At 44.2% G+C, this 15,972-nt stretch overlaps 1 protein-coding gene across 1 annotated transcript in view; it reads left to right on the top strand.

Moving 5' to 3' along the window:
- The window catches only part of LOC111229676 (A disintegrin and metalloproteinase with thrombospondin motifs 20-like), a 79,176-nt gene that overhangs the window by 22,468 nt on the left and 40,736 nt on the right, over positions 1–15,972 (top strand). Inside the window, exons 9-13 of the mRNA XM_022756099.1 lie at positions 855–1,001; positions 4,205–4,346; positions 5,019–5,123; positions 14,948–15,093; positions 15,394–15,575. Of these exons, the coding sequence (XP_022611820.1) occupies positions 855–1,001; positions 4,205–4,346; positions 5,019–5,123; positions 14,948–15,093; positions 15,394–15,575 (722 nt within the window). The remainder of the gene's footprint in view (positions 1–854; positions 1,002–4,204; positions 4,347–5,018; positions 5,124–14,947; positions 15,094–15,393; positions 15,576–15,972) is intronic.

Genomic DNA, 15,972 nt, shown 5'->3' with positions numbered 1-15,972 from the left:
TGAGACTGCCAACTGCAGACAGTCTGGATGAATTCATTAATCTGCAGATGCCACGCTGTGTACTTCACTTTACACAGCTGTTCTTCTCTGAAGGGGCTCGCTTCATTGTTTATCATGACTAATGCCGAAACAAATAGTTGATTAATTGGTCAGTGGAGCAACAGGAAATTAATTATTAACAGCTTTGATCATCCTTTAAGCTTTTAAGTCATTTATGAAGCAGAAATGCGAAACTGGTCATTTCAAATGTGAGGATGAAGAAGATGTGAGGATGAAGATGTCACCTTGACAGATGATAATTAAAATAATCATTAGCTGCAACTCTAAAGACATCTGTTTTCCTACGTGTTAACACCGGAGCAACACGCGTGTGTGTATTGGTGTGTGTGGTGTTACTGCCCCTACCTTCCCCTCACTATTAAGCCCTTTGAGAATGCGAGACGGTGACCTTTGACGTCCAAGTGGTGAGCTGGAGATGATTCTCACTAGCTTGTTGGCCGTGATGGTGGAGAGGAGAGATGCTGACAGATAGAGAGTGAGGTTTTACAGAAAATGTCGCGGCACTTACTGGCCGGTAGGAGGTTTATTGAAGCCTTTTGAGGATTTCACTGTGTAAATATTTGGGGGCGAGAGTTGTACGCAAAAAGAGACACAAACAGAAACAGACAAGTGGATAGATGCGTCTGTAGCTGCCTCTGTGGGATGGTGTGGGGAGATGCCCTGTTAAAAATGGCTCAACATAAAATCTTGTGACATTTATCCTTCTTGCTATGGCTGAGCCATTAAGCGGCTGATAATCACTTTGTGTGTGTGTGTGTTCCTTATATCCCTCTCTCATCTCTTCTCTTCTCCAGGTTCAACATGCCTCATGATGATAACCCAAAGTGTCGTGAGGCAGGCATGAAGCACCAGTATCATGTCATGGCTCCCACCCTCAACTACGACACCAATCCCTGGTCATGGTCCAAGTGCAGTCGCAAGTACATCACAGAGTTCTTAGAGTGGGTACCTCCAGCTCTCCTTTCCAATTGTCAACTCTTTCATAATCAAAGCAAATGACTGATTACATGTTCCCTCTCCATCTCTTTTCCAGTCTCATAATATCACATTCAGAAGTGTGCCATTAACTTTTACTTGTTGTGACGTGGCCCGCTAAACAAACTGCTTCTACGTTTCTCACAGCGCTCTGTAGACAGGTCAGCACAATGTAAACTATGTGGAGTTGTTATTGGCTGGTGTTGAAAGAGTATTTCCTGTTTGAATCCGGGGGTCTTCCTCGGCTGACCTGGGCGATGGATCTTCTGCAGCCCCTCAGCTGTCTCTCCGCTCCAGACAGAGCCCTGCCTTCAAGATGCTGGGCAAATAGTAATCTAGTCACTGGCCTGCTTTCCACACCAGAACTTGTAACACGGGGCAACAGCTCATTCACCAGCTCCTAACTCGCACCATGGTCACTGATCACTGGTGAAGGGCTTTCCTTTAGGATGGGAAATGTCAGTTATAATTAGATCTTCCCTGGACATGACCCTTTAATCTTTGCCTCCTTTCCTCTGTTGATTGTGGAGGCCTTCACAAAGGACGGCCTTGTCGACCAGATGCATCTCGAGAGCGCAGTGTTAGGCGACGCCTCGTATGGAGTTTTAAGGTTGTGCTATGCATAGTTTCCAGCCAGAGATGACCTCAGCACCGAGTGGTTGGAAACTTCAGCTGAAGACGAGCAGAGTCTTCATGAATCTCTTCATTATTCGGACTGGTCCATGTCAGCTGTGTTGGGTTTCTGTGTGTGTGGCTGATTACTGCACAACATCCAGGAGGAGTATGATGTAAACATCAAATGCATTTGTGATAAACTTTAACATTTGTCAATCATACGGGATATTTAACAAACAATGCAGGTATGGGGAGAGTAAAAGCAGCACTTGGTTCAAGTGTGGGAGCCACAGCGGTGGGAAAGGCCCTTGAGACTGTAGTCCAAGTGCTTTTGAAGTCCATCTCCAGCCAACAATGAGAAGCATTGATTCAAACTAGCACTTCTACAGTACCACTCCTGCTCAGTGGGCTGACCTGGTCAAGTACGTCAGTGTTTTGACTGCCTATTTTCCCCTGAAGAGCGAATTCAATCTGCACCACTCTCCTACCAGTTTAAAAAAACCAAAGGCGAAGGATTCCCCTCCCTCTCCCCCTTTATCTCACTGTTGCTGTAATAATGTGCACTGAACTCCCGCACCTGAAGGCTGATGAAAAGCGTCCTGCTGTTGTGCAGCGTTATTATGTGTCAACTGCTACATAAAGCAACCATTCATTCCTTTCCTGGCTCTGTGCCGTTTGATTTAAGCCTCAAAATCCTAATATAAAAGTAACATGCTAATTTTTGACTGTTGCCACCCACTAATTGTTGTGTTTGCTGGGGCCGGAGGGGGGGGGGTTAAAACCACGTAATCATTAGTAGTGGGCCAGCCCCTATCATTTTCCATCATACATCTCAAAAATTAGCCAAACCACTCCAACAGCAACCACTCTTGAAAACTCCCATGTGAAATCATTTTTTGATCTGTTTTTTTCTTAATAAAATCAAGATGGATCACGATGGATCTTTATGTACCGCCTGTTTCTCCAAATTCAACTAAACCTCTGTCATTATCTTGTTCTGTATCTCCGTGTACAGTAATCGCTACATGCTGTCAGGGACAAGCTCAGCATTGCTGCAGTTCAGCTGGTGCTGTTTGATCAGACACCGTACCGTGATGCTCCGTGTCATTCAACCCTCTGCAAAAACCATAAGTCTGACATATGAGAAGACCGCTTGCACTGCATCTGCCGAGGGAAGCCCAGTGTGGTGTACATGGAAACTATTAGTGTTTAGCCTCTTATGACAAGCACACAACAGCCAACTATAAGTCACTGTATAAATATAAACTCACTTTCAAGTCTCTCAACGGCTGCCAGGTGTGGAATCTCATGTGGTGCCAGAGAGGAGCTGCGTTGCTGTCTCAAATCCACACAGCTGATATTCTATTTTTTTTTTTTTTTTTTTTTTTTTTTTTTTTTTTTTAAGTAGCCTTTTCTTTTAAAAAAAAAAAATGACCTTCTCCCTCTTCTGTCCGTCTTGGTCTTAATAATCTTTCCATTAGGTTCCAGGACAATGATTAGACTGATGACCAACTGCTGAAAGACGCTGTAATATGGGACTGTCTGTATGGTTCTTTGACAGGTTGCTCCATACCTCCACTGCAGATATGTTCTTGTTATGCAATCATTCCCCTGCCCCCTGCCCCTGCACTCTTTGCTGCAGTTTCTTACATTATGGCTGGAAATGAAAGAGGGAAGAAACAAAGTGACGCTAACTTGGGATAATTCTGTGTAATTATTGGCCTGCCACATCAGCTGGTGCTGTATGGAGCAGGTGTTTTTAGCCACTCAATCCAGGATGAAATTTGTCAGTGTGGTGCAGACATGTTGTGTAATGACACATCCATACATGCCTCATCTGCTAAACAAAAAAGAAGAGATCCCTTTGAGGCTCAGTACGCTCTGCTAAAATGTTTGTCTAGCGCCTTTTCACGACCGTAGAGGCGAGATGATTTCACATGCAGAGCGTTGGCGTGTGTGTGGTGCATACATTCAGTCCGGCTGTGCTTTTGTTGTCTCAGTCATTGTATCGTGAGTCAGGGTGTGGCTGATGTACAGCACAATCCGTCATTATACTGCAGTGCTGGCGCTGGCACCGACGTGTAACTTAATCAAGGTGCTTTATAATTCCAAATTCTCTTGTTTGCCTGAATCACAGAGAAATACAGCTCAGATAAAAATGTGGTCAGCGTGTAAATCCTCCTCAGTCTGTATTAAAATGCTGTTTTATTCAGTCTGTGGCGCACGACTCCAGTTTCATAGGATGAAACAGCTCAGCATTTACTAACAGGCCATTAAGGGGAAGTGGTATCAGTCTCTCTGTTAGGTAACTTTACAGACCACCCACAGGGGAAAACACATCTGAGGATGATCAAAGACAATATCACAGAGATGTTTACTTTGCTCTTATGAAAGAGATGACACATGTTGATACTTTGTAGGGTCAGAAAATACTGAAGAAAATGTTCATACTATGAGGAAATGTGTGTGTATTTGTCTATTTGTAAACAGACTTGTATGGGTTTGTACTTCATTTGCACTTACTGTACACACATGCTTACTTTTTTTTTTTTAGCACTGGATACGGAGAGTGCCTCCTTGATGAGCCTGTGGGCAGGACGTACGAGCTGCCCACCCTCCTCCCTGGTCAAATCTACAATGCCAACAGACAATGTGAACTGATGTTTGGACCTGGATCCCAAATTTGCCCGTACATGGTAAGTTGGCTTGCTATCAAAGCAAGCAAGATTCCAGGTGAAAGTAGATCTGCGATAGATGTCTTCTACTCAGATGTAAAGGAGAACCTTGTTTTTTATGAACCATTAGAAAGTTGAACAAAGCAGTTATCCATGTACTGTAGGTCAGTAAACATGAAACTGAAGTCAGTTAATTGTGTGTAGTCTTCAAGGCTCTTTATTATGATGTAAAGTGCAGTAATTTAATCTGTAAATTCCCATGCCTGATGTACAACATGCATTTTAACAAGACACAAAGGGGCAGATTAACTCGGCCTATTGTTGAATGCACAGCCACTAATTAAAACGTGATGCTGAGGCATTTAAAATGCATCTTGCACATGTCTGAGAGGCAATGAAGCACAAAAGGAAGTGTCAGTTCCCAGCTAGTTAGACTGAAATATTATTCGAAGAAACCAATAAACACACTTTGGAACTGCAATTGCACACTTCTCCTCCCACATGAAAGAAGGCAATATGTGAGGAAATAGCAGTTCAGTTCTGCTGTGCTCTCAACAAAAGTCTCAAAAAAGATTTTATTAAGAACATCTAATCACTGTTTTGTCAGTGGAGTGTCCTCACATTATAGAGAAGCTCTTTTCCTATTCAGAATGATTAATTGCTCGTGCATACTCCTTTTTTCCTCCCCCAAAGAAACAGTGCAAGAGGCTGTGGTGTACGAGTGCAGAAGGGGACCATAAAGGATGCCGCACACAGCACATGCCACTGGCTGATGGGACTGACTGTGGACATGGAATGGTAAGCTGGTCCACATGTGGGTCTGTGTTGCTTAATGAACAGATCATAGTAATTGGATTCACTATGCTAAAACAGTAAACACTTTTTTATTGACTCACAAATGCTTTAATAAGTAGAATGACACCTGTTGTGCTCCAGTTGATGTTGGAGGCATGTCGGTTTGGGGGGTGTAGCTGTAGATCTCGATACAGCCGCAATCAAGTTGTCGTTGTTGAGAATGATATGTAATAAATCCCTTAGAAATTCATATGTATCACACATAAGAAACTCCTAATCCTGTTTTTATGGGGTAGCATGCCATTGGATTGACACGATGAATTATCCTTATGCAGTAAAGCCCACCCATCGTGTATTTGAGGCAGAGTAAGACTTAAGTGTAATTCATTTCAGCTACCATGAAACTAGACTGAATTAGCTTTCAACCCAATTATGGAATAATTTGAAGTATTTGTTTTTTGGATCATCATGTTGTGACACTGAATGTGTTTCCTCCTCTTCCCTTATCAGCGTTGTTGTTCAAGCCGGCCGCAAAATACAAAATACCTTCCATGCAGGCAGCGCTGCTTTGAATCCTGATGCCTTTCCCTTCTAGTTCACTTCCTCTACCAAGAAAAAGGAATAATTTATCATGCATTACTCTCCTGCCTGCATTCTGGTTGCAGAAACCCATGTAAATGTGGTCAGGTGATGGCCCTAGTTAGAAACTTGAAGCTTTACCCTCAGTGTTGTTACGGGGCCCCAACCCCCATTAGCCTTCATGTTCTCCTCGCTCTGGGATGCTATGCTAATTAGGGCTGAGACGGCGGGTCAGTCTCTGAGGATACACTGAAAGAAGGGCTTGGGGGGGGGGGGGGGGGGGGCAGAAAGAGAGAGAGAGAGAAAGAGGAAAGAAAAGAGAGACAGAGTGGGGAGAAAAGAGGGAGAGAGAGTCTTGAGAGGGAAAGGTGAAGACGTAGGCCCTTTGAAAGAGGATGCCGCCCGCCGTTCACAGTTGAGTCACCTTGTTGTGAACCCATGACCCTAAAACCTCTTTAAAAGGCGGGTGAGTGGGTCAGTGGTCAGGCCGTAACAGAGCCCAGGCTGAGGCCAGCCAGCGCTCGCACAAAAGACCTCACATCAGTGATTCTGAAGAGCAGGAGGCGGGAGGAGAGGAGGGAGGAGGAGAGCGAGGAGGAGGTACAGGGGGATGAGGATGTGGTGGGCTGGTGTTTAACATTCGGAACATGCATGAGAGGGAAAAAGAGAGGGAGGGTTCTCTTCTCTCCTTAACCTCCTGCCCTCCAGGAGTCTTTTGCAGTGTGGGCCCATGTAAGTCTTATATCCCTTATATCCTTTCATCTGGCTCCATCACCCTCCTCACCATGTTAGGTCCTGGATCAGCGCTGTCTAGCGAGGAGAGGTTAACAGGGGATAGCTAACATCTTAATCCAACCACAACAACCGGACTAAACAGTAATGGCCCTGGGATTGTGGCTCCCATACTGCTCTCAGCCTGTATGTGGGAGAAACAGTTAAGGAGACATGGTCTTAGTTTAATCACAGCAAGCGGTTTGCTTTAATAAGCTACAAACCTTTAACCCAAGTTTGGCTGACTGAGCTGGATCACCGTGGATGTCTGGTCTTCATTGGAACCCTGTAAACACTCATTTGGTAATTTGCAGGTCCAAGGACGCCTAGACATCTAGATTAAAACCAGCTTAAATTTGTTAGAAAGGGAGAAACTGTTTTTAGACGTGTAACCATTTATAGTTGGGACCTGCTTACTGTGAGGATACATTATACATGCTGATTTTTACTGTGTTTACCATCATAGTTTAGTGTGTTAGCATTAGTATAGCACTTTTGCTAATTGACACTAAAAACAAACTACAGCTGAGGCTGATGGGAATGTCATTTTGTTGCACAGGTATTTGGTCACAACTTTAATTTAAGAACGATCAAAAATTTTGAGTTAATGAAAAGTGAAGATTTAAGCAAAAATAATTACTGATTCATTCTGAAGGAGACATGAATTTCTCCTCCAAATACCTTGGTAATCTACCTAATGACAGTTGATTTGTCTCACTCAAGAATACAAATGTCAACCTCATGGTGGCACAAGATGAAAAGTCAGGGGATTTCCAAAGTCATTAGGACTCATCCTCTGGTTGCTACAAACATCTGCAATATTCATTTCCATCCAGTAGTTATTGGGATATTTCAGTCTCGACCAAAGTTGACCAACTGGACCGACAGACTCTGCGACCCCTAAAGCCACTCTGCTAACATGGCAAAAAAACAGTGTTTTGTCATGTTTGTCATGTTTTCTGTCTGAACAAATTCACAAACAGATTTCTTAAATTTCTTTTTGTGTGCGGTAGTGGCACCGCCTTTGTTTGTAGTGATGAAACCTCTGCTTCGTCTTCAACTGCTATTTGAAGTAGCGTGAGTTGAAAGAGAGGGGGGGCCCTGCACTAATACTCACCTGCCCATGCAAGACCGCTTTTATGTGGTACTTCTGTGTGGTGTGTTTGTGTGTGTGTGTGTGTGTGTGTGTGTGTGTGTTCACTTTTATGCTGGCCTCAAACGTCTGGTAATCTGTAAACCCAGATGATTCTTCTTGATTCTCTTGCGACTGTGTTGTACTGTTCTGTGTATCTCCTCCACTCTCTCTCTCTCTCTCTCTCTCTTTTCCTGGATGTTCTTAATGCACTGCACCTATCACGCCTTCTCGCCACTTCCCCTGACCCCTTCCTCATTCTTTCCACAAAGAAGTCATGAGGTTCAGGTCTGAGGCTTTACAGGCTCTTGGGTCGAGCTCCTGGCTCGGAGGTGTCTCTGAGGGGGAGTGTGTGTGTGTTTTGTGTCGTGTGTGCGTGTGTGTGCGTGTGTGCGTGTGTGTGTATATGTGTGTGTGTGTGTGGGAAGGGGAGTGTCAGATGTGGAGGATTACAGCTATGGCCTCTATGGGGAAAAACTAGCAGCAGGTATTGTCTTAGCAACCAAAGCTCCCCTTTAAAGATCTCTTTCTTGTCCTATCATTAGCCCAGAGCCTGCCATGTCATTCTCAGCGATTACACTGGAAACATCATCTCTCGTAAAAAGTAAATTTTCTGAACGGCTGTCACCTCTTGTGCCTGCACTGTCAGAGGAGGTTTTTGTTCTATTAGGTTATGAAACAAAGCTCTGACCACATCGGGTAATTGAGGTCAGTGCTCAGAAAGTGGGAGAGAGGCACGTCCCCTAAATAAAGAGTGAAAAAAAATGTTTGTTTGTATACAGCTTAGTTGAAATAGGGCAATGGGCACTGCAGGGTTCATGGGTAGTTTTCTCCCCCTGTGTTCCCTTCTCCTCTGACTCGCTCTGCTTCTCCACCTCGTTCTCCCCCTTCCCTCCCTCGCGCCCTCTCTGTTGCTCAACGGGCCCTCTCACAGGGCGCCAGAGTGAGTAATGTGGTCACATGACCTCTTGGCGGCGTATGTCATCTAGCTCAGTGGGCCGTGCACTAATGAGGGCATCCCATCACTTGTTGTCTATAAATACTGCCACCCCCACCCCACTACCCCCCCTCCATCCTCTCTTCTCCTGCTCTTTTCTCCTTACACCCCCCCCCCCCCCCCCCCCTGCCCCCCCCCCCCCCCCCCCCCGGCCCTCCCGCCCCTTTCGGTTCCTCTCACTCTTCAAAAGCACCCTGCCTGTGCGTCTGTGTGTGTCTGTTTGCGTGTGCGTTTTGATTTTGTGTGCAAGTACATGCATGTGGATGCTCTTGTGTGTGATGTATTTATATGCTTGCAGGATTGCCCATAATTAAATGTAAGCGCACACACACACACACACACATGCGCACACACACACACACACACACACAGATATGTATGTCTGTGTGCATGTATGTGTAGATTAGGGGCCAGCTAGCTTGATCAATAAGTGCCTGTCAAGCCACAGCCGGGGAGCGCTTGGCCCTGTATGCACATCCCAACTCTTTGAAGATCCCTGCACTGTTGCTTCTCACTACGTCATCGCTCAGTGGGTGGCAGAGGGGGAAAAAAAGTGGTGACAGAGCTTGAATAAACTGTGATGTTTTGTTGTGAAAGTTTTTTATTATTCTCAGTTTTGTTTATTTTACTGTCAACTTGGGTGTTATCTAGGGAAGTCTTCTAGGGACTTTGTTGCAAAATGACACGATTTCAATTCAATGACTGCTTGCTCAGCTTTTCTTTGAATACGTGTAAAACCCAAAACACTCCCCCAGATACTCTTAATAGGGACTTAATTGAGTGGTTAGTGTAAGTGAATAAATGGGAAGTTGTTTTCGATTTCCAGAACATTCCTCAGAAAAGAATGACGACCTGCTCTGGTTTCAGCCAATTAGAGTGAGATAGTGAGGTCTTGAAAAGTGAAGCCAGGGCAGAATGGAGTCTGCTGGCTGAGGCGGTGAGTGTTGGCTGGAGCTCCCTGGCAGCCTGACAGACTTGTCGTACGATGCTGGGACGGGGTGTGTGTTTCTGTGTATGGGTGTGTGTCTGTGTGTGTTTGTGTGTGCATGTGTCTGCACTGGAGCCTGGGATTGTGAGACTGGTATCAGTGTCACTCTCAGCTAATCTCTGGATATTTGCAGGATGTTGCCACTTTGATTTGCCATCGTCACAGACATATCTGTGGATTTGGGCTAACAAGAGGATTGTTGTTTTAGCATTCAGTTTGCTGATACTGTGTCCGGTACCCAGTGAGTGGAGCCATGCGCACTGGCTGTGTAGAAGGAGAAAGATGAGAAAGATGCATTATTATAGTGAGGTTTCAAAATTGGGCAAATATTAATGCCCTAATACTCAATTTTTAAAATCATTAATTATTCACTGGAAATTTGGCAGAAGGTGTAAATAATTACATAAAGACAGGAACTTCTCATGAAGCGGAACACACCACACCAGACATATACAGTAGGCCTATCTTGTAAAATTGTTATGGCTAACATATGAGCAAACAATTGCATAGGCTATACCCCAACATAAGCATTTGGAGTAGTGTTTCTGTCACTTGACACGTGTAGACCTAATATCTAATTCTAAGCCCCTCTGACTCATTAAAATCATCAAGTGGTTGCTAACTTTGTCTGTCTGCCATTTACATAGCATACCAGTCCTTAAAGCTGATATAATCAATATTTTTATATTAACAATGGCTGAAGCAACTACTGAAGCCTATGGTGCTACACATAGTAGCAAGTGTTCACTTATGGTGTCAAACCCACAGAGAGTCATCACCTGACTCAGCCTTTCCAATCGCTGTGTTCTATCTCTTTCTATTTCTATAATTTCTGTCCTCAGTTTCTCAGTCATTGTTTGAGTTTTAGGACTCACAGCTTCACTGTTTTGATTCACTTATTGCTGCCATTGACAAAAACCCACTGTACATCACCTGGCAAATGGCAGATTGCAAAGGCTAATAATTAGCTGGTGAACATAGCGGAGTATTTAACAGAGCTGTGTGTATTGGACATACATTCATCAGGTGGACACAGACAAGTCTCCAAATGAATGCTAGTTTTGTCCTGTGTTTGCTCAATGTGTGAATAAGCCACTATTTGCCAACATGTTTGTCATATTAACTTTATATGGTGACCATGTGCCAGTATTGTTTTTAAAGCTTGTTGGACTGCCCCCAGGTGGCTAATAATAATGATAATAATAATAATAACAATATAATGAGCTAAAATACATATTTTCATTAAAAAAATGAATGACTGCAGCTTTAAATCATAATAAGGGGTAGATTATGTGTGCCTTAGTAGTTGTACAGAGATAATCATGAGTGTGAAAGACCAGCAGTAAAAGTGTCTAAGTGCAGGTGAATAGAACAGCTGATGGGACCAAACTACTCATTCGCTGTAATAACAACCCTTACTCTTCTTGGAAAGATGTGAGGAAAGGAGGGATCACAGAGAGGACAAAGAGGATAGGAAGCAAAGTGAGGAGTCATAGTAAAAAGGACAGGTTGGTTTGGGTCAAGGTTGCATCATGTTGTCTCTCTTTCTCACCTTCCCCTCCCTCTCATCATTTCTCTTCCTCCTCCTCTTCACACCCTTTGCACACAAGGGAAAGAGGAAACATGGAACTACCAGTTATAGAGGTATGCCTCTGCTGATCAGGTAGATCCAGTCCAAAATAACAACTGTCATTTCACTTATTCCCAGTGCTTTGTCAGCCCAAAGAGATCACTGCACAGAATCCCTCACTACTCCCGTATAGCTTCATGGGCTCTCACCTCCAGGTCAAGTTATTAGACATGTAACAGGAAATTATGGCATTTAGAAAATCAACAGCTGTGGTCCATATTGTTCCATTTTGACAGGTGACGTGTTTTTGGATTGATGCCTGTTTTATACGTGCATCGTAGAGAAGACAGGATTTGCTGTAAAGCATCACAGACACAAACCCCCAACAGGCCAAGGCCAAAGTGAACTCCGAACCCAGAGCCATGAGAAAGACACCGCCACATGAAAGGTGATGCCTTTTGGAAATGGCTGTGTTAAAATGAAAGAGCGGAGGGCTTTTTAAATCAGTCCTCTGCCTTCTCATTCCTGCGATGATGTATGGCTTGGGTTCAGAAATGAGGTGCTCTCTGCAACAGTTTCCTCGCAATTACAGGGTACTAACCTCTAAACCAGCCAGCCGGAGAGCTCAGAGCAGATGCTGCTGTCCTTAGCTAACCACTGTCCAGGTTAGCTTGCTGGTGACTGCTGCCTGTGACTGTGTGAAGTTTGTCAGGCTTTATTTAGTCTGTCCGTGTGTGACTACAGAGCAAAGAGGCAAAGCTATTGTGTGTGTTTGTGTGTGCCATACAAGTGCATATGTACAGTATGTGCATGCATGTGATATATGTGTGCATGCACATGTCTTGGTATATGTTGGTGAGTCAGCGTGTGTCTTTGTGAAATTCCTAATTTGAAACACGTGCTGGTCACAGCTGGACAGGTTTCTCTCACAAGAGCTTCAAATGTCTCACCACATTCCCAATTAAGGGCAAATTTTGACAATCTTTCTAGGAAGGGGTCTCCTGGTGTCCTTAATGCTTGTTTGAGCTTTGCCAAGACTACCTTTCACCTCGGCGTTTTCCAAGAGTGTGTTTGTGCACTGTGGAAAGAGAGGCTAATTGGAAATGAGCGTGGCCCCCAGATGCCTCCAGAACTCTGAGCAATCACTCTCCCACTTAACACACACACACACACACGGTCATGAGCATGCTCACATTCACACACACACACACTAACACACACACACACACACACACACACATCATCTCACACAGATGTTTTTTTCCGTCCACCCCCCCACCCCTCCTTCTTTCTTCTTTTCACCCACATCACCTTTTCAAGCCAAACAAAACGGTTGTAAACACAGAGTGCCAGCGGGGGGAGTGGAATGCCTCAGAGGCTTACACAGGCTTTGGTCCTCTCTGACAGACAGTCCGCCTTGTGTTTGACAGCTCCTTGGGTCCCGCCTCCTGGTTGCACCGCGGTGGTCCCTGCGTGGCCCTTGCAATTTCCCATAAGGGGATAAGGGGGATGGGTGGCAGCAGAGAGGACGTATAGAGGGGATGCCCAGGTCCGGCTTGTCAATCCATAAGCTGAGGTGGGGGAAGGGGATGTGAGAGCTACAAGGGGAGGGAAACTCTTTGTTGTGACAAAGGAAAACTCTCGATTTACTTCTTAAAATGCGTTTCTTTGCCAAATCCATGAACTCTAACTGTGCAGCTCTTTGTTTTTACTTGAGGACGTTGCTCAACCAACCAACACCTGTTTGCCTTTTTGTGGTGTGGAAGCCATTTCCACTCACGGATGTTTTATCACATTCTTTTTTAGTGCTTTTTATTGGAATTGTTCTCTGAACCATTGTTGGTGCTCCAACAAAATTATCAGTACCTTCAGTTTGCATGTACAGTGGAGTCAGACAGGAAGAAAGGCCCAGACCATTACTCAAACCAGGTCTGGATTACGGAAATGTTTGTGGCCTGTTTAGTCCATACCCTGCAGCTGTTAACACCTGTCTGTCATTGTGCACAGACTTTACACTCCATCATTAGATGCAAACTAGGCCAGGATAGTAGGGGCAGCGGTGCCAAATCCTGTGTATGTTTACATGTGTTTCTGTGTATGACTTTGCACTTTTGCAGGTGTTCCCCTAAGGTTAATGGCTGAAAGTTGTGAATTTGTTTTAAAGCATAAAGTGGCCAGATTCACCATTGTTCAGGAGATGACTTTGATTGATATCCTCTCTGTTTTTATTAGTGTAATTATGAAAATCCACTGAAGCGGATCTCATATGGTTCTGTTCTCAGTTCTCAAGAGTCTTCAGAACATGCAGTCTTAGTTGTTTTTTTTTTTTCATCTGAAGTAGGGGATTGAATATCTTGGCTTGTGGCCAGTTGAAATGATAGCAGTTGTATTTCTCATCCGGATGGACCTGATTGTGAACATCAACCTCACAAACAAAACTCTGAAACACAGTGAAAAACTGAGGTGTCCGCAAGAGAGCATCCTCCTGTTCACGTTACAGGCTTAAAGATGTGTACCTCAGCAGAAACACCGCTGAACAGGAGAGAAGGGAGTTATAGATGTCAAGCCAGTAATGAACTTTGTTCCTTTTGTTATCACAACTCTAGAGTTTCCTTATCATGGTGCCACTGCTCCCCCGTGCCTGTGTGCCCGGACGACGGGTTACGTACCCAGACAGACGCCGTCTTGTCCTGCATTCTTTCAGTGAACAGGACCCTCCGATATCTTAGTCACTGGGTAGGGGATTTGGTTACACACAAAGGGAAATGGGCCTGCCGTGCTTTGCTTATGAAAGCAGTGTTAGCACTTCTTGGCAAAGGTTGGCTAGTGGCTAAAAACTGTTTGATACCAGGCGCCTTATTTTCTATGTCACATTGGATCAGCTGTATGAAAGATGTGTATTATGTGATTTTGTATTCACAATCTAAGCAGAAGATGATTTAAATTACATTTAGTCTGGGTTTGCTCCCTCGTGTCTGGCCTGAGAAATAGATTTCATATCACTTTCATATGCTTTCTCTTTGTTGCTAAACTAATTTTGTTGAACCAGGCTTGTGGGAAAACAGAGAGCCCATGTGAAAAATGGTAAGACTCTGTGGAAACAAAGAGATTTTATGAAACGGTTATTTATTACGGTTGTTTCGCCAAGTAGTGATACACTTGACTACTTCTGTGAGTGTCAGACTACCATTGTTTTCATTAAATTGTTTCTGCAATGCACTGATAGATTTCCACATTGTGTTGATGAAATCCATTCTTCTCTTCATCACTAGATAGTTTTGAATCAGTTCGAGACTAAAGATAGAGACATGTGTCATGAACAGAGCAGAAACTCAACTATTGATTTAGCTCCTTTCAAAATAACCCGCCCCACGCCTCCATATGCATTTGAAAAAGTGGCTGATTTAAAAAAAAACTATGGTAGGACATCCTGTATATATATCAGCTTCAGGTTTCTCTCATTGACACGTCTTTTCTTGTCGTCCTCTTTCTCTGTGTCTGTCTGTGTCTCTCCCTCACGCTCCCATTTCTCTTTTGACAGCTGTAGGAGTTGGACACATTCCCTGAGGGTAAACAATAGCTGAATTAGGATTTCTTTTAAAATGTAGCTGTAGATCTAAACAGGGGATTAAGAAGGCAAAGACGAACACCACTCCCAGCTGTGTGTGCTGTAAATCTGCAGTAGAGCTCCACACAGTCCATGTTTGTCTTCAGGACTGCAGGAGTTGCAGTCATTGTTTTTGACAGGATCTGTGTGTGTGTTTGTGTGTTTGTGTGTATTCACATGCAGTATTGCAGACACGGAATGTGTGTAAACAAGGAGTTGGACCTGCAGCCAGTTCATGGGGAGTGGGGTCCCTGGGGGCCCTACAGTGTTTGCTCCAGGTCCTGTGGTGGAGGAACCCGAAGCACCGCCAGAGACTGCAACAAGCCTGAGTAAGGAGGAATTACACAGTTAAGACAAATAAAGCCATTACAGACTGTAAATATGTGTAAGACTCTGGACTGGTAAGAGTAGTAGCAAAATCAGAGAGCAGAGAGTTGTAAACAAGCCTGTGTCAGGTTAAGTGAGTCGCAACTTGTTTTTAAGCAAAGAAAACTTGTTTCCTTAGTGTGAATTTCAGTGTAAACATTGTCGGTTTGAAGTCATAAAGCCCCAGTCAAACAAGAGCAAACATGATCTCTAAATTGAAAACTGAGTGCAGTGCTTCTGTGATCCGTCTTCTCTTACACTAGGCCCAGAAATGGCGGTAAGTTCTGTGTGGGTCGCAGGATGAAGTTTCGCTCTTGCAACACTGAGCCATGTCCGCGAGGCCGGAAGGATTTCCGCGAAGAGCAGTGCTCGCAGTTTGATGGCAAGCACTTCAACATCAACGGTCTACCTCCAACCGTCCGATGGGTGCCCAAGTACAGTGGCAGTGAGTACAACAAAGTCGTCCTAAAACGTCTAATTTCAGTGTCGTGCGGTAGCTTGAGCTGCATCATCAAAGATGGATACTATTTGCATCCAACTATACAGTGTAGGCCAATGAAACAATGTGATTGGTGCATTGAATTTAAATGCTGCACGACTGTCTGCACCCAGTTATTCATTGTGTGTATGATTATCGTTACTTAGGCCTGTGTAAACTTCTCTTGCAATAAGTCTGTATTGTGTGTAGGAGGTATGTAAAACATACAACATTATGAAGTCGTTGTATGTTGACGAATGGGTGGGTGTGTAAGGTAGAGTACACATCTGTATGTTTCTTTGTCATAATTTACATACATGATAAGCGCTGCCCTGTGGGTAAACCTTGAGTTGACACCAAAACA

Source organism: Seriola dumerili, unplaced genomic scaffold, assembly GCF_002260705.1.
Source record: "Seriola dumerili isolate Sdu_G_001 unplaced genomic scaffold, Sdu_1.0 BDQW01000242.1, whole genome shotgun sequence".
Taxonomy (NCBI): domain Eukaryota; kingdom Metazoa; phylum Chordata; class Actinopteri; order Carangiformes; family Carangidae; genus Seriola; species Seriola dumerili.
This window is presented reverse-complemented; position numbering and strand designations above follow the sequence as displayed.